We start from the raw sequence: 26,131 nt of genomic DNA on the forward strand, positions 1-26,131 counted from the left end.
TGAGAAACATTGCGCCACAAGGCGGGCTTTATATCTTACCACCTCATTTTTCTCATTACGCTTTCTAACAAAGACCCATTTATGGCCAACAGGCTTTACATTTGGGGGTGTCTGTGTTACAGGCCCAAATACCTGTCTCTTTGTTAGTGAATCCAATTCAACCTGGATCGCATCTTTCCATTTAGGCCAATCTGCTCTTCGTTGACATTCTTCAACAGAGCGAGGTTCGATATCATCATACTCTATAATTCCTTTTGCAATATGATATGCAAATGCATCATCAATCGCCATAGAATTTCTATCCATCATCTCATGTACACTAGTGTAATTTATGGAGATCTCTCTATTCTCTGGAGTTGGTTCTGACATTGGAGTCCCCCAATGATGTCTCTTGGACATAACCATAATCCGGAATATTCTCATGAGATGGATTATTCACATCGATGATTAATGGATTATTTTGTGCCAAACTCGCTTTCTTTCTTGGGCGAGAATCCATCGAACCTATGGGCCTCCCGCGCTTCCTGGCAGGAGCCATGGGCCTAGCCAAAACGTCACCATCACTGTGAGAGGGGACGTTGGCGCCATGCTCATATCCTCTTGAGTTGGCGTCATGTCCTCTAGTTTTAGGGACATCAATCCTTGCAGGCACGTTTGCAGCAGGTATGTGTGATATCGTCACTTTAGCGATATCAGAAAACGCATCAGGCATCGATTCTGCTACGTTCTGAAGATCGAGAATTCTCCGCACTTCAATTTCGGACTGTGCGGTTCGGGGATCAAGATGAGACAGAGTGGGCACAGACCACGACAATTCCTGTCGTTCCTGTTGATCATTGATGTTCTTATCTCCCCCTAACGACGGGAAGACTGTCTCATCGAAGTGACAATCCACAAATCTAGCAGTAAAAAGATCGCCTGTCAAGGGTTCTATGTAGCGGATAATCGTTGGAGAATCATATCCAACATAAATGCCTAATCGTCTTTGAGGACCCATTTTGGTGCGCTGTGGTGGCGCAATTGGCACATAAACTGCACACCCAAATATGCGTAAATGTGAGACATTAGGCTCATACCCAGTCACCATCTGGGACGCAGAAAAGGGTTGAGTGGCAGTGGGCCTCAGACGAATAAGCACAGCTGCATGCAATATTGCATAGCCCCAAGCAGAAATAGGGAGATTGGTGCGCATTACCAATGCCCTAGCGACCATTTGTAGTTGTTTAATGGCGGCTTCTGCGAGACCATTTTGGGTGTGAACATGAGGAACTGGATGTTTAACTTCTATCCCAATGGACATGCAATAATCATCAAAAGTCTTTGATGTAAACTCTCCAGCATTGTCTAATCTTATAGACTTAATAGGATGATCAGGGTGGTGAGCCCTTAACTTAATTATTTGTGCTAGGAGTTTAGCAAATGCAGCGTTCCTTGTGGACAATAGCATGACATGTGACCAGCGTGTCGATGCGTCAACCAACACCATAAAATATCGAAATGGTTCGCATGGTGGTTGAATAGGTCCACAAATATCACCTTGGATTCTTTGCAAGAATGGTATATTGTCTTTGGTGTCCTTTGCATAGGATGGTCTCGATCCTAACTTTGCTAAAGAGCAGGCTTTGCAGAACGAAATATGGGCTTTAAAAACAAGGGCTAATTACTGTTTAGTACCCTGTGGTTTGAGCCCAACTTCGATTCTGTCCCTCGACTTTCAATTTCATCAAAAACACCCCTGCATTATCAAATCTCATCTAATAGGTCCTTCCGTCAACAATCCGTCAATTGGAGCCGTTAACTCGCTGACGAGGCATGCCATGTCAGACCATGTGGGCCCCACCTATCAGGCAAAATTCCAAAATTGCCCCTGCCTCTCTCCCAGCTCCCAAAGAACTCGGCTTTGGCTCAAAACTCTGCATCTTGCCATCTTCCCTCTGTTTCTGCATAGTTTGGATCGAAATTATGTGTAAGTTCCTTCATCTCTTCCTCTTCACTCTTCATGCTCTTATTCGGCATCCCATTGGCACTAATCACCATTCCACCATTCTGCCCCATATTAGGCCTATGCCATCGACCTCAGCGCCATCTCCACCGCCAGAATCCCTCTGTTCTCTCCGCCCACCTCGCGCGGCGCCGCCTTCGCCTCCGGTTCTCGTCCATGGAACTGAAATCTGGGGTCGGGTCTTGGGTCGGGTCGGGATTGGAAGAAAGGTTGGGGCTTTCGGGGAGGAGGCGACATCCCTCTGGTATCGATTTGGTCGTTCGTCGACCCTGGAGCAGGAATCAACGCCATGAAGCTTCGTGTTTTCCGGCTGTTCTTCGACGAATTCTGGCAACGGAATGATCTACATGAGGTAAGGAAATTGATCCCCTCGTCGTACTGTGTTGGTGTACTTGGTTTTGATATTAATTGAGTTTTGATCGAGTTCCTATTTTTGGGTGTTCTTGGCCTTCATCGGAGTTCACTATTCACGATCGCTGTTCTTAAGGTTCTGGGTTCGATTCCGAAGTCGATTCTTGCTCTAGATGTTATGTTGGTACTCGGGTACACCAGATTTCAGAATTTGGGAAGTGATGTGCAAAGCTAGGCGTTATCGAAGAGTAGCCGAATTTTGATTTCGGGTTAGGGGACATCTGCTTGGAGATTGTGTTCGCAGCAACCCAGACTCAATCACCATAATTCATGCAATTGAGGTAAATCTCAGTTTTTCAACTCAATGTGTAGTGTTGTTGCTTTTGGCAGTAAAGGTTTATGGGCGGGTTGGGGTTGCTGCGGCGAAGGGAGAAGGGGTTGTTGTAGGGAGGGAGGGCCTCGCGGCCGTCGGTTTTCCGGCGGCGTGATGGAGCCGTCGATGTAGCCTATTGTGTGCTTTGAATATGGTGGTCATCAGAAACTTCCGGATGGTGAAGTTGGAGGAGTCGAGTCTCTTATGGGTATAAGACTGGAGATGGAGGCATAGAGAACATCCGGCGTCTTGGAATAGCCGGAGGTCGGAGATGGAGTGGCGGTCATTGCAGAAAAGGTGGTGGTTCTCTCTCTGTGGCCTGGGCCTGGGTAGGGGCAAGCCGAGTTCTTCTGGAGCTGGGAGAGAGGCAGGGGCAATTTTAGAATTTTGCCTGATAGGTGGGGCCCACATGGTCTGACATGGCATGCCTCGTCAGCGAGTTAACGACTCCAATTGACGGATTATTGACGGAAGGACCTATTAGATGAGATTTGATAATGCAGGGGTGTTTTTGATGAAATTGAAAGTCGAGGGATTGAATCGATGTTGGGCTCAAACCACAGGGTACTAAACAGTAATTAGCCCTAAAAACAACCAATGAGGATTTTGGTTGAGCCACGAAGTCACAAAAGACTTGAGAAGTAAAATTTGGATGGGAAAGAGCATAGGTGGCGTAAATGCCACACTGAGGCCGCATAGGGACGGCGGCGCCGGCCAAGGACGGCCGGTATTGGGGGTGAACGGCGCCGTGAGGCGCAGGTGCTCTTTCGGTGTCCAAAATCCAATTTTTACTTCTTTTCGTTCTGAAAAATGGATGTCCGTGTAAAGTCTTTAATATACGGATCATCATGTCACGACCTGGGTGTCCCAAACGGTCATGCCAAAGCCTATATGTGTCAGAATCCCATAAATCATCTCTCATAACATGATTGGATTCAATGATTCGAATAGTGGTTGCATACAACCCACTAGATCGACACATAAGTTTCTCTAATACTCGTTTATGTCTGTAGTCATTAGAGGTGATGCAAAGGAACTCTTGTCCATTCTCACAATGTGTTTCCACATGAAAACCATTGGCTCTTATATCTTTGAAGTAATAAAGTTCGAAAAAATATGTCCATGACATGAAAAATAAATCGATACTTTATTAATAATAGCCAATGATTACATCAAAGTTTTCTTGACCAAAATCTAATCCAGCATAAAAATCAAACCGTAGACAAATCGTAGTCACTCAATCCGTTCGGTAATTTCAATTTGGTTGTGACCAGGTAAGGTAAGGCGCGATTTTGGTGGAGCGTTGCTCACTTTTAAAACCGTTCTCTCAGATCAAACCTTGCCTAGACATCACAATTACTCTTGAGTACGCCTAGAGGGAAAGAGTTTGTCACGCCCCGGATTTTGAATGATAAATTCAAATCCGAAACCTGAATAATTACAATTACAAAAAAACCAAATCTCGAAACTTCGAGTTCATTATTACAATTCACTCTCACAATATATTATAAAGCTCAAATGAGCATAACACACCTCACAACTTACAATTGTTGTAAAACTCTAACAATTGCTCTAACCGCACGATCACCGTCCTGGTTCTCCTGTCCTGTAGGATTACCCGCTACACAATTTGAATAGTGTACCGGGAGTTGCAACAACACAAAACCCGGTAAGCTTTTTACAGCCAGTATGAGTAAACAAGAAAGAACTGTTGATTTATTAGATTTCAAGACTACCACAAACCCACGTTACTTTCTCACTCTCATATATATATATAGACACTTATGAGTTACTCTCAATTTAGCTCATAAGATCACTCACTCTCATATATATATATAGACACTTATGAGTTACTCTCAAATTCGCTCATAAGATTTCCCAACATTTGGTAGACAGACTCATATATATATATAGACCCTTATGAGTTACTCTCAATTTCCCTCATAAGGTTACCATATATATATTGACACTTATGAGTTACTCTCAATTTCACTCATAAGGTCACTCCACATTTGGCAGACAGACTAGAGCTCTAACTGAACGTAACCACTCGTCCGGCCACAGACGTGATTACGATTTAATACTATTAATAACCACCAGCCCGGTACGAGAGCGTGATTCACTAATAGATGCCATGGTCACCTCGTGACCTAGTGATCTCCACAGATCACAACAATTTATTGTTCCTCAACAATAAAACTCAACACCTCTCACAATATATTGTTTCTCAACAATAAACTCAATATCTCTCACAATATATTGTTTCTCAACAATAACTCAACACAACTCCAACAATACATATTATTTCACGTAATAATATATATACAGACATTCACACAGGAATGTCTAATAACACCAACAATAGTTCATATGATTGCAACAAAATAAAGCAATTAATTGTATTGGGTTCGTAATATGAACCACGTGAGGTTTACTCACCTCGATAATCCCGCTGCGTCTTCAATTCAGCTCAAAATACGATCCACAATCGTCCACCAACTCAAACCGTCAATCACCTAGTCCAATAATGATCTTGACTTAGCCAACAACTCAAATATGTAATTAAACGACGATCCAACGCTCAGATTCAAATTAAACGATGATCCAACGGTCGGATCTGAATTTAATGATGATCCAACGGTCGGATCCTCACGGATCGCCTTTAGGATCATCCTCCAAAATTATCACGAAGATCCAACGGTCAGATCTTCCTGAATTGCCTTTACTAACATCTCCACAAAATTATATGAAAATCCGACGGTCAGATTCTCACGAATCGCCTTCCGAATCACTATTTCTCAATTATACGAAGATCCAACGGTCGGATCTTCGCCCGTGACCTCACAAAGTCACCGGGACAGTCATACGATCAACATATCCAAAATTGAAGCAAAACCGATGGTCAGATCTTCACAGATCGTAAACCGAAGATAAACGTAAAAACGTTAAATAGTAACGTCAAAACGAAAATCCACTATTTATCAACTTTTTCTAACATGACCATGTTATATATCAAAACGCTCGTATGGATGCATAGATCATCGCCTAGATAATGAAAACTCGAAATATGGTCTGATGCGCCGCCACAAGCGGTGGTCAGTGGGCGGTCAACGCGGCGGTCAACGCCGGTCAACCACCTCAGATGGCAAAGTGACCAACTACAAACTGGTTCAAAATGAAAGGGTGGTCGACTTTCATACCTGGAGCTAAGCCTGGTTCGGCCTAGATCGTCCTAAATCAAGCGTTGAAGTTGGATTAATCTCGTGCGTCTGATCAGATTCCAGATTGAATCAGGGACGTCGAAATCTTCAACTCGTGATCTTTCACTCCACACTCCAAATCGTCAAGCAAGGCCTATATGGGGATGATCAGGGGGAGGAGGAGATCACGAAAATGGGGAGGATCGGCCCGTGCAACGCCGGCACGGCCAAGATCCGGTCGGGTCGAATGCTAGGCTCTGGGGGGCTTCGATCCACGTCTGGGGGCAGCGGCGGTGCAAGGGGAGGCCACCAGGCGGCTGGGCGTGGCACGGCGAGTCCGGAGAGGGCCGGGTCGTGGCCGGAGGACGCCGGAGGAGGGAGATGGGTCCGGGTCGGGTCAGTCGGGTCGGCTGCGTAGGGAGGAGAGAGAACGGAGGAAACCGGGGGCCAAAATGCAAAATTTGCATTTTTTCGTCCTTAATGAATAAATCTGATATTTTTCCTATTTATAGAAAATTCCCAATTTTCAAATATTCATAACTTAATCATACGAACTCCGAATATTGCGTTCCACATGTCCACGAACTCGTATCGACGAGCTCTACAACTTTCATGAAGGGAGTTTTCCCAAATTTTGAACGTATAAAAAGTCAACTTTGTTGACCCCCTAAAAACGTTCGTTTTCGAAAATAAAATCGTTCGAACTAATTCCACAACTTCTCCAAGCTTCGTACTCGCTCCTACTATCGTGAAATCATTTCTAAAAATCCACGGAATTTAATTTGGATTTTCCGGGGTATTACAGTCTACCCTCCTTAAAGAAATTTCGTCCCGAAATTTGAGCGTAAGTCAATTCCTCTCGATTAAGGTTGACCTAACCATCGAATATCCATCTTTCCCAAAGCTGTAGTAATCTACAAAGCCTCAACCCTTGTATAAAAATACATTCCTATGGCCACTAAATCCTTTCATCACAAACGTAAACGCACACAACAACTGCTCAACAACACTCCACATCACATACACAAAATCGTCACATGGATCATCTCATAGATCCTCACATAGATCTTCACATAGATCATCACATAGATCATCACTCTGTACTGGCATACAAGCACAGTAAACACTCCCACAAAGTGTTTCGCTACTCAATTAGCATCACGGTAAATCTCCATAGTAAAACTTAAGCATGCACCACTCTTCACAACCATAGAGATGCATCACTCAAAACAAATCATCCCCAAAAGCACGCCAATAAATTATGTCATCCAATGATGATGACTTGGGCTTGCTCAATCCTTGGGCTAAGCACTAGGGCTGGCCAATTGGGCCTGAAGAAATCGGACCATCCACATTTCGAACCGGCCCAAACCACTTTGGGTTTAACATTTGGGCCTACTATTCGGGCCGAACAATTGGGCTTACCATTTGGGCCTACCATTTGGGCCTACCATTCGGGCTTACTATTTGGGCTTACTATTTGGGCCTACCATTCGGGCTTACTATTTGGGCTTACTATTTGGGCCTACCAATCGGCCCACCAACTTCCAGCTCGGCTACGGTATGAAATTGTACATACCGTATATACGTATGCATACCGTACAGATCGTATATACGTATGCATACCGTACAACTGTATATTCGTATGCATACCGTACAGACCGTATATACGTATGCATACTGTACAACTGTATATAAGTATACATACCGTACAGACCGTATATACGTATGTATACCGTACATACCGTATATACGTCCGTATATCAAGCATATACGAGATCCAAAAATATTTGTAAGAGGTAAGGTTCGAACTCCCGACCTCAAACACGAAGGTTTTGCTCCCAACCACTGAAGCAAGAGCTGCCTTCATTAATATATGCTCACGTGTTATATTTATTATGTCATAAGCGACATAAATAAAATAACGGGGGAGGCAAGGTTCGAAACCTTAACCTGCTGCACAAGGGCTTTGCCCACCAACCACTGGAGCACAAGCTGTGCTTAATATAATGTGTACAAATGTTTTACTTATTATGTCATAAGCGAACATAATAAAAATAAACGAGAGGCAAGGTTCGAACCTCTGACCTCTTGTACATGAGCCTTGCTCTTCAACCACTAGAGCACCAGCTGCTCTCGTTACTATCCATGCAACTTCTTTTATTTATTCTATCATAAGCGATAGAATAACAACAAACTGTCGGTACACTCCACGTGCCACGACACGTCTCTTCCGTGATTTACGGAAAGCAAATCACTTTCGGCTAAAGCTGTCTGCCACAGCGTCTCGAGGTTCCCTCGGTCCCCTTACACGCTCTCCACGCGCCAACAGCTTTTCCGGGTTTCGGGGCGACTTTAATCCAACGCGTGGATTGAATCTCAGAGATCGTCCATCCAACGGTGGAGATCTGCTCACCTCGTTCTATAAATAGGTGCATCCTGGAGAAAAACTGTTCACACCAAAGAAAAGAAATTTTCCCCAGCCATTCTCTCTCAAACTCTGCAGCCTTCCTCTCGAAACTCAAATCCTTTCTTCATCAATTTCAATCCTTCTCTTCTGATCTTCTCTCCCATCTAGTTGATTCAATCCCATCTTTCCTCTGAACTTTCAGATCTTCAATCTTTTCCTCCAAATCTTCAATCCTTCTTTCTCAGATCTTTTCTTCCATTTGAAGATTCGATCTCATCTTTCCTCTGAGAATCTCAGATCTCCAATCACCAGTTCAACAACTCCAATCCTTCTAACAAAATCTCCCTCAAACACTAAACCATGTATTCCTCGATTTCCACATCCTCTCACCCCATGACCCAAGAGCCACGAACTCTGCAACTAATGGAGCTCCAAACCCCGCAACAAATGGAACCACAACAACAGCAACCAACAGAGGAGGGAGGAAACACCCAAGCAGCTGGAAGTAGTGCCAACATGGATTTCTGGCGAAGCCGTACCAGGTGGATTCCTACTCCAGAACAAATAAGAATCCTCAAGGATCTTTACTACGTCAAGGGATTTAAGTGCCCAACTACAGAGCAGATTCACGAGATCTGTCTCCAGCTGAACCAGTATGGGTATGTTGAGGGTAAGAACATTTACTTTTGGTTCCAGAACGTCAGGGCTCGAGAGAAGCAGATGAATAGGTGTAATCAGGCTGCTCCAGTGCCCATGAGAACTAGTTCTCTTGGTACTGGTAGATCCATTGATCTCAATTTTGGGTCCACTGGTTCTACTGGTGCTGGTGGATCCATCGACATCAATTTTGGGCCAGCTGGTGGATCCATTGACATCAATTTTGGGTCCACTAGTTCTACTGATGATGGTAGATCCATTGATCTCAACTTTGGTTCCACCTATTCTACTGGTAATGAAGGATTTATTTACTTAAATTTTGTTTCATATTCTTCCTCACACTTCAACACTAATACCAGTCCAACTCTTTTGGCACAACAGGAGGACAAACATCCCTGCAACAACGAGGAGGAGATCACCAGGAGGTTCAAACTCTTCCTCTGTTCCCCGTGCACGGCGAGGACGTCTTTGGTAACCTGAAGACTACTTCCGAGGAAGGTAGTGCACATGATTACTATTTCGGTGGCTCAGGCGGTTACAACCGTGGATCTCCAGTTTCTCTTGAGCTCAGCCTCAACCCATCCGGAGCTACTGATTAGGCTTAGTATAGCGTAGTTCCAATTTCCTTTTTGTAATAATAAATCAATAAGATGGTGTGCATGTTGTTTCTTCTTTTTGTTTAACCAACAACAACACCAAGGATCGAACCTTGGTCACCCAATACTATTTTCAAAACCATAAACAACTCTACTGCACACATCTTTCATAATGATGCAATAAAAACAATCACTCAAAAAGAATCCAACAATCAATTAAGTTGCACAGAGGTCTAGCTAGCATCCTCTGAGTCAAACCAAACACAAACAATTTCGTCGCTAGAATTCAGGGATTAATAAAGCTAAACACTTCCCATTCAGAAACACCTATAGAGCACCAAACTTAACACCTCTTACGCTCGTGATCTTTAGAACTAGAACACTAACATATCCTTCACTGGGCAGGAAAGTACATGTCTCAAAAGAATGCTACAAATTCGCTCCAAGTCATTATCGATAATTCATATCCTTAGTACCAAATCTAATCATGGTCATGTTTCACCTTAAAGAAGGAACATAGCCACATTCTTCTTCTTTCTCAATACAGTACCATCATGGAAAAATACTAGCTCTAATGAATCTCTACTCAAGTAAACTCTCACCTTGAACTTTCAACTCCTTAAGTTCAGTTTCATTCAATAAGGCGACATTAATATAGGTATCTAACCTGGTATCACCTCGATAACAAACTCCACCACCCTCCTTATAGATAACCTAAGTATCTCCAAATTACCTCACTACACTCAAAAATTTATATCAATCTCTTCCCAAACCACAGAGTCAAGAATCCTGTTCAATGGCTAACACCTTAACCAAGGTGAGTTCTATCAAATGGTTACATCACACAACTACCACTAAAGCACTACAAGCACTGCCATAAAAACTGTTATAAAATAAACACTACTGGCACCACCACAAGGCTGCCATATGCACAAGTCTGCTATAGACATCAGGGAAAAACCCATACTTTTACTCATAACTTTTCCTTCTAAAAGTTCATCACGTAGTGTATATAAAATCACCACACAACCTTCTTAGTCTACACTAAGAATTCAATCTCACACAAGGTCAGCATAATTGCCTCAGAGTCACTTTAATCACGTATCACATGTCAATTACCAAAACTCCACTAAGACGTCTCTTTATAAAACAAGATATCTAATCCTTGATACGTACACCTCATCTAAACATCTGTACGTCCAACTTAAGAAGACAAAATTTATAACAATTCATACTCGTATCCACACTAGGTACGTGCATAGGTCCACACCATGTCCTCAACCAAACACTTCAACAATCAAAAGAACCTCATTTCCATAAAACAATCCTCGTTGACTTAACAGAGTTGAATCAAGAGGTTCCTATTCCTCAAGGATTGTAACTCGCGGCCACTGAACTTATTCCAATACGAACCTACAAGACAACTGTAAGGTTCTAAGTACAACCCCTTCGAATCTCCATCACCTAAGGAGTATAGTATGTTTGGCTAAGACATGTATAACACTTAAAACACAGTATAAGTCAAATACAAATTCATATTAACCAAGTCAATACTATAGGGAAGGTATTCACGTTCCCTAAACGACCTAGCGGCCTAAACAACTCCCAACACTCACGCATACCCAATGACTTAGCCAATACCGAAGAGCACACGATGGGGATCCGCTGCAGACGGGCCATCACTCGGAAGGTATTGACACATCACCAAATATGCACCTTACGCTCTGATACCAAACTGTCACGCCCCGGATTTTGAATGATAAATTCAAATCCGAAACCTGAATAATTACAATTACAAAAAAACCAAATCTCGAAACTTCGAGTTCATTATTACAATTCACTCTCACAATATATTATAAAGCTCAAATGAGCATAACACACCTCACAACTTACAATTGTTGTAAAACTCTAACAATTGCTCTAACCGCACGATCACCGTCCTGGTTCTCCTGTCCTGTAGGATTACCCGCTACACAATTTGAATAGTGTACCGGGAGTTGCAACAACACAAAACCCGGTAAGCTTTTTACAGCCAGTATGAGTAAACAAGAAAGAACTGTTGATTTATTAGATTTCAAGACTACCACAAACCCACGTTACTTTCTCACTCTCATATATATATATAGACACTTATGAGTTACTCTCAATTTAGCTCATAAGATCACTCACTCTCATATATATATATAGACACTTATGAGTTACTCTCAAATTCGCTCATAAGATTTCCCAACATTTGGTAGACAGACTCATATATATATATAGACCCTTATGAGTTACTCTCAATTTCCCTCATAAGGTTACCATATATATATTGACACTTATGAGTTACTCTCAATTTCACTCATAAGGTCACTCCACATTTGGCAGACAGACTAGAGCTCTAACTGAACGTAACCACTCGTCCGGCCACAGACGTGATTACGATTTAATACTATTAATAACCACCAGCCCGGTACGAGAGCGTGATTCACTAATAGATGCCATGGTCACCTCGTGACCTAGTGATCTCCACAGATCACAACAATTTATTGTTCCTCAACAATAAAACTCAACACCTCTCACAATACATTGTTTCTCAACAATAAACTCAATATCTCTCACAATATATTGTTTCTCAACAATAACTCAACACAACTCCAACAATACATATTATTTCACGTAATAATATATATACAGACATTCACACAGGAATGTCTAATAACACCAACAATAGTTCATATGATTGCAACAAAATAAAGCAATTAATTGTATTGGGTTCGTAATATGAACCACGTGAGGTTTACTCACCTCGATAATCCCGCTGCGTCTTCAATTCAGCTCAAAATACGATCCACAATCGTCCACCAACTCAAACCGTCAATCACCTAGTCCAATAATGATCTTGACTTAGCCAACAACTCAAATATGTAATTAAACGACGATCCAACGCTCAGATTCAAATTAAACGATGATCCAACGGTCGGATCTGAATTTAATGATGATCCAACGGTCGGATCCTCACGGATCGCCTTTAGGATCATCCTCCAAAATTATCACGAAGATCCAACGGTCAGATCTTCCTGAATTGCCTTTACTAACATCTCCACAAAATTATATGAAAATCCGACGGTCAGATTCTCACGAATCGCCTTCCGAATCACTATTTCTCAATTATACGAAGATCCAACGGTCGGATCTTCGCCCGTGACCTCACAAAGTCACCGGGACAGTCATACGATCAACATATCCAAAATTGAAGCAAAACCGATGGTCAGATCTTCACAGATCGTAAACCGAAGATAAACGTAAAAACGTTAAATAGTAACGTCAAAACGAAAATCCACTATTTATCAACTTTTTCTAACATGACCATGTTATATATCAAAACGCTCGTATGGATGCATAGATCATCGCCTAGATAATGAAAACTCGAAATATGGTCTGATGCGCCGCCACAAGCGGTGGTCAGTGGGCGGTCAACGCGGCGGTCAACGCCGGTCAACCACCTCAGATGGCAAAGTGACCAACTACAAACTGGTTCAAAATGAAAGGGTGGTCGACTTTCATACCTGGAGCTAAGCCTGGTTCGGCCTAGATCGTCCTAAATCAAGCGTTGAAGTTGGATTAATCTCGTGCGTCTGATCAGATTCCAGATTGAATCAGGGACGTCGAAATCTTCAACTCGTGATCTTTCACTCCACACTCCAAATCGTCAAGCAAGGCCTATATGGGGATGATCAGGGGGAGGAGGAGATCACGAAAATGGGGAGGATCGGCCCGTGCAACGCCGGCACGGCCAAGATCCGGTCGGGTCGAATGCTAGGCTCTGGGGGGCTTCGATCCACGTCTGGGGGCAGCGGCGGTGCAAGGGGAGGCCACCAGGCGGCTGGGCGTGGCACGGCGAGTCCGGAGAGGGCCGGGTCGTGGCCGGAGGACGCCGGAGGAGGGAGATGGGTCCGGGTCGGGTCAGTCGGGTCGGCTGCGTAGGGAGGAGAGAGAACGGAGGAAACCGGGGGCCAAAATGCAAAATTTGCATTTTTTCGTCCTTAATGAATAAATCTGATATTTTTCCTATTTATAGAAAATTCCCAATTTTCAAATATTCATAACTTAATCATACGAACTCCGAATATTGCGTTCCACATGTCCACGAACTCGTATCGACGAGCTCTACAACTTTCATGAAGGGAGTTTTCCCAAATTTTGAACGTATAAAAAGTCAACTTTGTTGACCCCCTAAAAACGTTCGTTTTCGAAAATAAAATCGTTCGAACTAATTCCACAACTTCTCCAAGCTTCGTACTCGCTCCTACTATCGTGAAATCATTTCTAAAAATCCACGGAATTTAATTTGGATTTTCCGGGGTATTACAGAGTTAATACAATAAGTCATTTTATTGATTGAAGGCATAATTGCCATTACATGATTCTTGGAAATAATAAAGACTATAAAAATCTGCGGCATTTTGTCTTCATCGCCAGATTTAAAGTCTTTGTGAACTCGATGTCTTGATCACCCTGATGTGAATACCTTCGTAGGTACATTGCAAATTCAGGTCCATTGATCAGACATTCCATATCAGAAATAGACACCATAAAGAGGATTCTCCCTTGATTGAGGCGCATTGGCGCAATATGCATAGTCCCTAGGACTGGTGGCGTTGGAAAGTGGTGCCCATGGCCAACGTTGGCTCCATGGTTTCCAACCCTATGCCTCCTATGGTCGTGGGATTTTCGCCTTGAGCGATTACCTTCTTGAGCATTTCGATCGTATGGATCATGACGTCGATGGCGACTTTCTCTAGCCATAGGACGATGCTCTTGATAGCTATCTTGAAGCCTATCAAATCTTCTTTGCACAAGTTCATTGCCATGTCTTTCAGTAGTGGCCATAGCTTCAATAAGCTGTTGAAAACTTGTGATCCGTCTTGCATTTACATGAGTCCGGAGTAAGTCAGAGGACCTCATAGCATAGACGGGGAAGGTATTGAGGGTTTTCTCAATCAATTGGTCTTCTGTGATTGTTTTTCCACAGAGACGCATCATTGCTCTGATGCTGAGAGCTTCCGAATAAAATTGCATGACAGTGTCAAATTCAGAGAAGCGAAGATATTTCCATTCTGCTTCTGTATTCGGAAGTATGGAGTCACGAACATTTCCATATCATTCGCGAAGCGCATGCCAAAGCTTTATGGCGCTATCCTCATTTATGAACTCAAACTGTAGGTCACTATCCATGTGACGTTTCATGAAGGCAAGTGCCTTGGAATTATCTTTCTCAGTTTGAGGGTCTGGAGCTGTTTCTATAGGACAAAGCTCTTGGATTGTATGCAATAAATCACGGGAAATAAGGTGGACCTCGACATCAGTGACCCAAATTAAGTACCTTTTGCCTGCATAATCCAATGGAACAAAATCGAGTTTGTTCATGTTTGACATCCTGAAAGATGAAACAAGAACAAGTTAGTTTCGGAGTCAATGCTTCCACGAAAACTAATATAAATAAGATTTCCGAGCTATGCTACCAAGAAATCGATTTCCAAGAATAATTGGATTAGACCGAAACAATGATGTTTGAATGGTCAAAATAGATGCTCACGAACACTCTTAGTCCGTAGCATACGAACGCTCTTAGTTCGTTAAATCAATGCTTACGGACGCTCTTAGTCCGAAGTCTTACGAACGCTCTTAGTTCGTTAATTGCGTGAATCCCCACGATTCCGCTTTTCAAGAATCGAACCCACGTTATAAGAAAGGTCGTGGGATGTAGAAGAAGGGAGGTTTTCAAGTCCCCGAGAAAAGAATAAATATTTGAATTATAGGAACTTCAAAACTTACTCTTGAATACTTACTTGTATTTGGATCACGCGCGTGTCGATGCAGGCATGATGGAGCGAAGCAATCCGAGTAGAGGCGTGCAGCGAATGTTTATAAGGTCAAGCTTGTTGAAATTCGGAGCAAATTCTCTTCTGAACAGTTTTCACTTTGATTGTTGTACTGGTCTCAAAATAACTCCGATAAGGCTGAAATTCGGAGGTCAGATGGAAGAGACAGAGATGAACAACTTTGATGAAGAAATGATTTTGATCCGAGGTTCCGAACTAGATGTTTCGGAGCCTGCAAACAGACGGACGTGCACAGGAAAGGGGAAAGGTGCAGTCGGTGTGCGTTGGTGCTGCAGGGGCAGTAGGGATGCGTGCGCAGGGGCGCGTAGGTGCTGCAGGGACAGCAGATGTGCGGCAGAGCTGCAGGAGCAGCAGTGCAGCGACGCGGGGCTGCAGACTCACGGGCGCGTAGGCGGGCAGCACGGAGCGCAGGGGCGCTTAGCGCTGGGCGCGCAAGGAGCAGGCTGCAGCGAAGGCCTTGCTAGCTCGGGCTAGGGGCTGTTGGGGCAGTAGGCACGCAGGTAGGCAGAATAGTTGGTTTCGGTTTTTGTGGCTAGAGTCGTGCTGATAACGTGTTTAAGTAAAATAGATTCGAGAGAGAATTGTAGAGAGAGATGTGTATTATTATTGAGAATAGGAGCCCTATATATAGGGATTACAAAGTACTAGTTCTAATGTTACAAGGAATACCAATCCAAATCTAGAACCTTCTCTCCTATTGCTACTCCTAGTTTGATAAGGCACACTAAATCGATATTCCTTCAACACCAATATATTTTTATTGGGATTAGGGCGGGGATGGGGGTGGAGAGTGACCCCGGGGCTGGGGATGGTATTCCAAACCGCCCCATTACCATCCCTATACGTATTGTTTTCTTACTAATTAGATTGGTCAGCTTGCCTACCTAATATCTACTTCGTAAAATAACAATTTCTTTTTCCATTTCATATCATATAGATATTTTCTTCAACAGGCATCTAACTATCTTTTGGTGGAATCCACGCTAAAATTCCAATTCATTCTCTCTGGTCCTTGCTCATACCCATTGTAAGCGATTTCTTCGTTTACTACACCAAGTAAATCAAAAATCATGTAGACAAGAGTCACAAGACATAAAAATGAAGAATCACATTCCTCTTCCATAAATAATATTGAATGAGTAGGCAAGAAACCCTATGAACTCAACTAGAATATCAGTAGATCGAGTTAACCCATTACCCATATTAATGACAAGATAACTCAAAACTCTACCCCCAACAACCCCGTTACGGTCAAGTTACGTCAGTCGATCATTATGATCTTTAAAATACTCTAGGACAGGTTCTTTACCACAGTCCTTTATATGTGATAGGACTATAGGGTTTAGGCCATCTCCAACCCAAAGGGCTAAAAATGGCCCTGGGGCTAAATTTTAGCCCTAAATTCTGTACTATTCATTGATCTGACATCAACCGTCTCCAACCCGTCAAGGCTAAATTATAGCCCTAAAATATATTTTAACATTTTGGATTGGTTATATATATATATATGTGCTTATTTTTTAAAGTCAATTGACTTATAGTAATTGAAATAAATTATATGATAAAAAATATTTTTTCGGTTGTATTTTTTTTTTAAAGATAATTAAAAATATCTTTAGCTAATGTTGAAATGAAATAAAACTGCAATAGAATTTTTAATATTTATTTTATTCATGACATAAGCATTTAAAAGTTACACAACAAAGTAAGACAAGGAAAAATTATTAATAAAAGATAAAAGTTACAAGCAAAATTTATTCATAATAAATAAAAGTTACAAGCAAAATTTATTCATAATAAATAAAAGTTACAAGGAATTTTTAATAGATTATAACAATTTATTTGGGCAACATTAATTACTCATCCGAGTCATTGAATGACATTTCCGGGTGGTACTCATTCGACGTCGAACTGGATGACGGAAACAACTCACGGCGCCGAATTTTCTCCATTATCTCCCTTTTCTTTCCGTCATAATACTCTTTACTCAAAGGCTATTATTTTTTTCAAACCAACGGCTATATAGCCAACGGTAAAAAAAAAAAAAAAAAAAGCAACGGCTAGCTGACGTCAGCAACTAGCCGTTGCTGACGTCATGCATATGTCACACAGCACTACACGGGTGGGCCTCCCATTTCTGATCCATTTGGCCCTAAGGGCTAAAGTGCTATCCTAAAGGCTATATTTAGCCCTTGGGTTGGCCTTTTGGCCCTAAAAAATGGCACTTTACCCCTTAGCCTCATGGGTTGGAGAAAGAAATGGCTATTTTTTGGCCCTTTGGCACTTTGGCCTCTTGGGTTGGAGAAGGCCTTAGGGTTTAGGGTTTAGGGGGTGAAGTAATAATAATAATTAATAAGTGAAACTCACTGAATCACACATCGACCTCATTAAAGCTAAACCAATCTGTACTTCTTTTGAAGAAAAACCTTTCAAAAATACAAGATTTTGCTAACAATATAAAGGAAGGGAGACGAAAAACCTTTCAATTCCAAAAATACATGAAATTACTAAACAAGAGTTTAGAAAAACAATGAGCCATCAAGACTATATGTCTATTATTTAGTGACATTATTAGATGAACTTCAAAGTCCGATTTTCTTCCATCAAATAAAGAAAAGAAAGTCATCTAGAATCAACTCACAATACTGATCAATAGCCCATATTCATGACAGTGATAACTAAGTTACTCCCAACAACACAAGATAAATATGTCATTATGATCTTTACCATACTCCCTTACTTATGAAAAGACCGGACGGATTGAAGTAATAAGTGAGACTCATTGAACCAGACACATCAACCACATATGGTTAAACACAATCAATATCCAGAAAACAAGCTGCCTGAAGAAAATATAGGAAAGCAAAAGTAAAGAAGAAAACGAAAAGAAAAAACACAAGTACTTATTATAGTTCCAAAATCTAGTTTTCCAATTTCCATATTCGATGCTTTCAGTCTTCATTAAAGTCACACATTGTTCATCGTGGGACAGATCAAGATCTGTGTAGGTAGGTAGGTAGATGAAGTTGTCAGTGTTCCCATTCCCCAATGCTTTCACACCTTTATACATTGCCACACACAAATAGTACTCCCACAGAAAAGAGGAAAGTTATATTTCTCAAAGTGATAGTGTAACTGTGCAATCAAATATAGCCAGACTGGGTAGGTTAGGTTCATACGTCAGGAAGATAAAGAAACAAAGTGCAGGGTCCCAAAGGTCCCAAATGGGTTTGGACTTTGGAGGATAAATCGTATATTTAGCAAAAAAGAGGAAAAGTTCATGGACCCAATTATCACAGTAAGGAGATAAAAGGCTTTTGTAAAGCCACACACATCACAATTGGTCACATCTAGCTTTAAAGTTGGGAACTTAGTCACTTCTGCAATTTACATTAGAGGCTGGAAACCAGTGTTATAAATAGAGATCACGTAGTATGTAAGAGGTGGAAGTAATTTTGGACAGAATGTAGCTTTTACAGCAATGTAAAACAACGGAGACAGTTCTGCAATGTATACACTTGAACAGCTTGGAAAAGCTGGACATACGAGGATACTTGATTTTCGGGATCTTTTACATCCTTGAATAGCCTCTGTCATCTTCATATTGCTCCATGAACTCATTATTGAACTTCTTGAAACTGTCCATGATAGCAGGCATATCTTCCTCAGCTGGTAAGATGGTTGTCCTCAAGTGGAAGACCCTACATGAAACATAATTTCCACGCTCATAATTTTCATATTTCTATTGCAGTACAGTGTATTACATAAGTATTATGCATCATACTCTCAAACTGAGAAACGAGGATCATTAAAAATAATTACCCATCTTTCTGTCCAAACCCTGAACCAGGAACAGTGGAAATGCCTGTGGCTTCCAAAAGCTTGAGACAGTAGAAAACATCAGGAACTTTTCCAGCGCTTTTAGCGGCCTGTATTGCTCTTGGTGGCAAGCGTATCTGAGGGAATGAGTACATGGCACCTAAAACCAATATTCTCAACTGTTGCTTAGCATGAACAACCAATTGTAAGAAACCTGTATTATTTACTTTATGAATATTTTTACCTTCTGTGAAATTACAAACTACGTTTCTGCAGCTGTTAAATCCATCAGTCATTAACTGTGCTCTTCTCCTCAGAGATTCAAGGATCCCTTTGCTGCCAAGTGAGCAATGTAGGTACCATTAGTTACAGCTTCAAGAAGACATATCTTGACACCGTTCACCACTAATATTCCAGATATCAAATCGGTGAAGACATAAGTTTTCTTTGTACAAGGGAGACCAATAATAACATTTTGATTCTTTATAACAAACTATGGGGATAAAGTTCTTTTTGTCATAATCTATAATAATTTTCAGAAGGTTCTCATGCACATTGTAACTTTACATGAGACTTGTGATAAAAGCTGTGTGAGAAAGCTTAGCACCTACCCTTTTAGTGACTAGTATTGATTATGGAAAAGCAGAAATTTCTACAGCTCATTTGGCATTTAATTCAAAAGTTATTCACTTGTACTATTAGAAGGCATACCTTTCCCTAACAAACTGCTCATATGAAATATCTCCAGGTTTGGGAGGGTTGACCATAAGGCCCATCTGTAAATAGACGGTAAATATTTCAAATGAGATAAATAGTTTTGGTCAGAGAGATGCGTGTCAACTTCCACATAGAAAAACACAACATGATGTATTTGCTCACTCACAAATATTTGTGCAGGAACATTTGGACTGAGTGACACTGATGCAACCTTATATATCTCATCAACTGCCTGAGCATCATGTCAAAACATAAATAAACGTAAGAATTGCGAGTTTAAATACTGAAACTGAATTGAAAAATCACAGTGATGCTTGATTTCAATCTATTTACAGAAACCAGAACATGGCCTGATTAATTGAAAAGGAACTAAGGAAAGCATCAAGCAAAAATTACACTACTTTACCATGCCAACGGAAACTAGCTCAATTCTTTCAATATAAACTGACTTTAACTGGAAATAAGACGCTTTGAGTTTATCAAAATCTTGACCTTGTTGCATATCCCTTCCCTTCCTTTCATAAACTTTAAATCACATTGAGTATTTTTGTTTAAAGTCTAAATCCTACATGTATCTGAAAGATCACATTACTTTACCTTTCTATATAATTAAGAATAACTTATGGAGAAACGAACCTGTGGAGGAATATTTGTCATCTCAAAGTATCCACCACGCTGTCCACATTCACCCCAATATCCTTTGGACACAGTGTGGAAAGAAACAAGCTGGAGTTCCTTGCTTATGAATGGTCCCATACCCATCAACACCTTCCATTGTCATCAGAAATTAAGGTGGTATTAGCTTAAGCTGAAACTATAGGCAAAGGTTCATACAGACAATTCTAATAGATCAGTAATATTCACCTTTCTGGCACTAATAAAGGGGCGCTCATCCTGGTATACATTCTGCTGATAAACTTCATCACCAAGCAAGACCAGGTTTTCTTGGATACAGAAGTTTATTATCTCTCTTAAATTAGCTTCACTAAGACACTGACCAGTAGGGTTACCAGGGTTTATAATCACCATTGCTCTCACCTGACCATATTTCATAAAAATTAGTTGGTAGTACAAACATTCACTGAAAGCCATCACAGTTATTGATCACAGTTATTGAATATTATTTATGAGTAGCATTGATTAATACAATATTCAACAGAAAACAGGCCACACATAAACAGTCATGGGGTAAAGCGGTGAATATTGGAGAGGAAATTATTTCCCTATTAAAGGGTCTTTCAAGTGTCAATTCAGATTGTGCTCCCCCACCCCTATTCAATCGTTGCTCTAGTTTACTCTTAGTATTAAAACAAATCACAACATTCTCCCATAAACAAGCTAGAGAAAAGGCATACTAACAGTAATTCCTTTGGAGCGAGCCATTATAACTGACTGGCGAAGATCAGTAACATCGAGACCCCAGTTCGCAGTTTCTTCCAGGTAATATGGAACAAGAGAACCACCAAATAGAGATATTGCAGCTGAGTAAAGTGGGTACTGTGGAACTGGAACCAGAACCTGACAGCACACAAAATTAAGCATATATATTTGGATATAGCATTGGGATCATAAAAACAACCTGAAGTAAGCAAGGAGAGAAAAGAATAAATGAAAATGGAATATCTCTGTAGAGTAATCTATGATCTGCGAAAAAAAAAAAAATTCTATTACCCCATCCCCTGCACCACGGATAACAGCATTTAAGATCTGCATTACACCTTTACTGGCACCATCAGTGAGAAATATGAGTTCTGGGTCACTGTCATTGGGGCAAAGAGAAGCCATAAGCACTAGAAGTTTACCACCAAGTGAACACATTATCACTCAAAAAGAAAAGTAAAAGGATTTCTATCTGGCCATCATCACCTTGGATAACCATCACGTTTTTCAATGAACTCTGCCACTTCCTTCCTAATTGCAGGAATACCTCGAGAATCACTGTAAGCACCTAGATGAGAAGGAGAAGGAAATTGTATCAATTTTCAACTCATTAATAAAGTTCTCAATTTTTGACAATCATATGGAACAACTTCTCAGCCATAGTTTCCCTATTCAAGATAATGAGGATGAAGCAATCCCATGGTTATAAAAATTGATAAATATACAAACAATAACAAGTCAGATGGAAGTCTGTTTTGGACAGAAAATATCCACGAAAACCTAAGAACTATTAATGAGATAAAACATTTATCCACCTTTAGAAAAAGAAAAAACGTTTCGATTTAACACGACTTGTTCAGATGATCCGAAATTGGTGATCAGGATACTACATACGTTGGTACCACTAGGGAAGAAACCTTGGAGAAGCAAAGGAAGCAGAAAAGTAATAAACAAAAATTGAATTTGACAGAATCACAATCAATGGATATATGGCTTGCCAAAACTTAAGATGGCAGCACTTGCCAGTGAGTGTGCGACTGTGCATGTATGGTGGGATTTGAGGTAGTTAGAGTTTAATCTATAAGAAAGTATAATTATTCAGTACATTTTGAGTTGTCCAACCCTTTTCATGTAATAACATAACATGAAAGGCAGGTAGGGTGAATACCTAGACCACCAGAAGTAACTGAGAGGTAATGTTTAGCTCTTGAAATTGCATCAGCAGGAAAGAGCAGTCCTACATTGGGGTCATCTAATAAAAATGGAGCTTGGCATAGAGCAACCACCTGTAACAGAACATTTACTTGGTCAGACAAGTTGTATAGATATGAATCAAGTTAACAACTCAAACAATTCAATCTGAAAAGCAGTGATCGACCTGGCGAGGAAAAGTTAGAGGCTTCTGTCCGAGAGCATGAGGATTCCCAACATTTGTGAAAATGATCTGCAGACAAGAAATCGAAATAATGAGACAGTAAAAGTGGGAATCACTAGCAAAATAGCCAAGTCTTCCGGGACTATTCATCCACTTAAGTCTGTGTCTCCGATCACAAATCCATATGTTCAATTAGAAGCATTGCATGCGGACCCATTTTCCAAGGGTGCAAGCCAAGAACAACTAAATTACCAAACAAAAGAACTAAACAGAACTGGTATTTATACCTTCTTTCCTTCCTTCTGAAGCTCAGAAGCTCGAAGATACAACTCGCCTCTAACAGCATACTGAACCTTCTTCACGTTCTCATTCAGTGACTCATAGTCCAATGCCTTCGGTGGCATGATTGCTAACAGGTTTCAATTTCGATGACAAGGTAAGGCAGCAGATTTATGTACTCAGTTCCTAACCTGACTAATTTAGAGGAGGTTATGGAAATGACGGTGATTTAAGACCAGATAGATCAACAGGGAAAAAAGAAGTAAAGATGACAATCTGAATTTGAATATTGACCCATTCAATCACAGACTCAAATCCATCAACTCGTCAATTATTTTACTGACTTCTATGCGGCCACTGTCTTTTTGTCACTATGTGTCAATAAGTGGAAGATGACAGCAGTCATTTGAGCCAAAAAATTCAGATTTAAACTATTAAACTAATAAACTGCATAATCCTCATTCTGATTATATACAATAAATTACCCAATTAAAAAAAAGGATCACACTTGCAATTCTGATGCTCATTCTTAACACCTAAACTACAGGAATATGAGCAAGCGCAGTCACATATATCATCTAAGAAATCCTAAACAAGATTGGTCAAAAGAAAGCTTTAAGAGATACCCAATAAATAACCCCAGATGATAAAAAGTTAAAAACCCAACAGATTTAAAAAAGATATGATCTTTCGTTCAGAAATGCCAGAACAAAGAAATCCAAACTGAACAAACAAATGAAAATGAACTAGGAGGCAACAAACACAAATCTTTACCAAGAAAACAAACCCATTGATAAGCTCAACACATGGATATGAACAAAGTCACTGATAAACAAAATTTATAAGCAAAATGCAATCTCAGATAATCCATGACATAGCTACCTGTGAACTAGAAGAGCTGGGTACTCTGAGGAAAGGGGTGGCAGAGTAAGCCAGGTGGGTTCTGGACTGGTAAGCACAAGTTAGGAATGTTAAGAGTGACGTATAAATATGAAGGCATATTATGTGGCACTACATCAACTGACCGCAAATGGCAGAAGCAGAGCCACTGAAAATTTATAAATGGATTATTGGTAGTTTCCCCGTATTGAGCCAAGAGATAAAGATCGGTGCAGAAATGTGGTGCAGCTTAAAACTATGAGTTATTGGTAGATAACGAGGGGCATTTGGCCTTTCGGGTTCATCTTCGTTTTTTGACACATTGTGCAATGGTCACTCTCACTATGTTAGACTTGTAGGTAGTATAGATTCTACAATGGAGTGGTGCATATTTCTTGCCTGGTTTCAATCCTTGATGGATTTTGTTATCTTCGATTAATTTGCTTCTCATAATTGTAAAACGTTTTGAATGAAGATATAAGGCCATCTCCAACTCATGATCTTAAAGTGCTAAAGGGCTAAATTTTAGCCCATTTGGACTCCAACCCAACAACCTAAGGGCCAAAATGCCAAAATACAGGGTCAAAGGTGAGGTTGTAATGCTAAATATAGCACTTTGAGTATCACTTTGCCCCTTTAAAAAAATGGATCAAATTGGTGGTGGCCCACGGGCTACAGTTGATGCTGACGGGAGCATGACGTCAGCAATGGCTAGTTGCTGACGTCAACTAGCAGTTGGTTTTTTTTTTTTTTTTTTTTTTTTTATAACTTTAACACTATAAATACATATGACTTCAACATTCTTGTTCACATCTTCCTTCTACTTCCTCATATATATCTTTCTATTCTAAATCTTTTATTTTCTCCCTATTCTTAATCTCTTATTTATTTTACTTTTATCGAAAATGGCTAGTTCGTCGAAAAGAAGTGTGAATTGGTCACCGTTGGAAGATGAAGAACTCACCGTTGCTTTCGTGAAAGTATCCCAAAATTCCGTCAATGGTACAAGTCAATCGGAAGATGGTCTTTGGGTCCAAGTCCAACAAAAATTCATGGAGATCCAAAATACTATTTTGGTACAAAGGACGTGGGAGAGTTACAAATCACGGTGGCAAAAACACATTTTTCCTCAAATGAACAAATGGCACTCTTGCATCAAACGTGCCGAGAGGAGGAACCAAAGTGGAGGCAATCTTGAAGATCAAGTGAGTATTTTTTCAAAGAAAAATTTATTTTAAAAAATATTTTTTATCATATAAATTATTTCAATTACTATAAGTCAATTGACTTTAAAAAATAAGCACACACATCTATATATATATATATATATATATATATATATATATATATATATATATAAAACCAATCCAAAATGTTAAAATATATTTTAGGGCTATAATTTAGCCTTGACGGGTTGGAGACGGTTGATGTCAGATCAATGAATAGTACAGAATTTAGGGCTAAAATTTAGCCCCAGGGTCATTTTTAGCCCTTTGGGTTGGAGATGGCCTAAGTCTCCGTCGGTTGGTTTGCGGAATACAATTCTTAGAAAAGTCTATTTTTTTAATTTTTCTACATTTAAAATCAAAATTTAGTAATTGGTGAAATACTGAAATAACAATAAAAAAAATCTATATTAGAAAAGAAAATATAGTCTTTAACTAGAATACTTTTTTTATTTATCGAAAATAGGTCAGTCTTTTCATTAAATTCAGCAAGCAGTACAAAAACGAAACACCCCTATGGGGTCGACAGAAAGAATCGTTCCTTAGAACCTTAAAAAACCCTATTCTAATAGAATAGCATCCCCGAAAGTCCCTAGTACACTCACATTTTAGGAAGTCTACGCACCATTATTCTAACAAAAATCAAAAACCTCGAAGTAGACATAAAAGGTAACAATTAAAGCACTGGTTCTTGCGACCCAAAACAAAAACTAAATTGAACTAGTCATAGAAGGTGAGCATCACCTTCCACCCCTCCCTCTGCATCCATCCAACCCCATAGCAAAAGGGTAATCCAGCCCACTTGAAACCCTAGACCAGTGAGCCCAAGGCTGAGGCCCACAGAGCAGTTCAAGGCCCAAGAGGCCCAGCCACTCCAAACTTCGACCTGAGCAGGGAAGGAATCCTAACTGTTAACCCCGATCTTGTTGCCTCACCAACCCACAACCAAATCTCCAGCCAACCAGCACTGCGGGATCAGAAA

At 40.6% G+C, this 26,131-nt stretch overlaps 1 protein-coding gene across 3 annotated transcripts; it reads right to left on the reverse strand.

The window, feature by feature from the left end:
* Window positions 1-18,825: 18,825 nt before the first annotated feature.
* LOC133709533 (glutamate--glyoxylate aminotransferase 2) lies at window positions 18,826-24,119 on the reverse strand. 3 transcript variants are annotated; one of them, XM_062135310.1, is made up of 14 exons: window positions 23,927-24,119; window positions 23,053-23,174; window positions 22,769-22,834; window positions 22,559-22,676; window positions 21,877-21,958; window positions 21,682-21,769; window positions 21,370-21,528; window positions 20,875-21,048; window positions 20,647-20,778; window positions 20,177-20,242; window positions 20,005-20,069; window positions 19,538-19,629; window positions 19,297-19,453; window positions 18,826-19,175 (listed from the first exon to the last, which is right to left on the reverse strand). In XM_062135310.1, the coding sequence occupies exons 2-14, from the start codon at window positions 23,167-23,169 to the stop codon at window positions 19,046-19,048; spliced, it is 1,446 nt and encodes a 481-aa protein (XP_061991294.1). In that variant the 5' UTR covers window positions 23,170-23,174; window positions 23,927-24,119; the 3' UTR covers window positions 18,826-19,045. The 3 variants fall into 3 exon arrangements, with proteins under 3 accessions (XP_061991294.1, XP_061991293.1, XP_061991292.1); XM_062135309.1 differs by having other exon boundaries at window positions 23,053-23,239; window positions 23,927-24,118; XM_062135308.1 differs by having other exon boundaries at window positions 23,053-23,235; window positions 23,927-24,117.
* Between the last annotated feature and the right edge of the window lie 2,012 nt (window positions 24,120-26,131).

Source organism: Rosa rugosa, chromosome 5, assembly GCF_958449725.1.
Source record: "Rosa rugosa chromosome 5, drRosRugo1.1, whole genome shotgun sequence".
NCBI classification, from domain to species: Eukaryota; Viridiplantae; Streptophyta; class Magnoliopsida; order Rosales; family Rosaceae; genus Rosa; species Rosa rugosa.

Bases quoted from the DNA above. Each gene is read 5' to 3' on its own strand.
- LOC133709533 (XM_062135310.1), bottom strand. From the start codon at position 23,169: ATGCCACCGAAGGCATTGGACTATGAGTCACTGAATGAGAACGTGAAG. The intron at 20,779-20,874 runs GTGAATATTACT...TGACAATGGAAG, and splicing joins CCTTTATTAGTGCCAGAAAG to GTGTTGATGGGTATGGGACC. The intron at 19,630-20,004 runs GTATGCCTTCTA...CTCACTTGGCAG, and splicing joins GAGCAGTTTGTTAGGGAAAG to CAAAGGGATCCTTGAATCTC.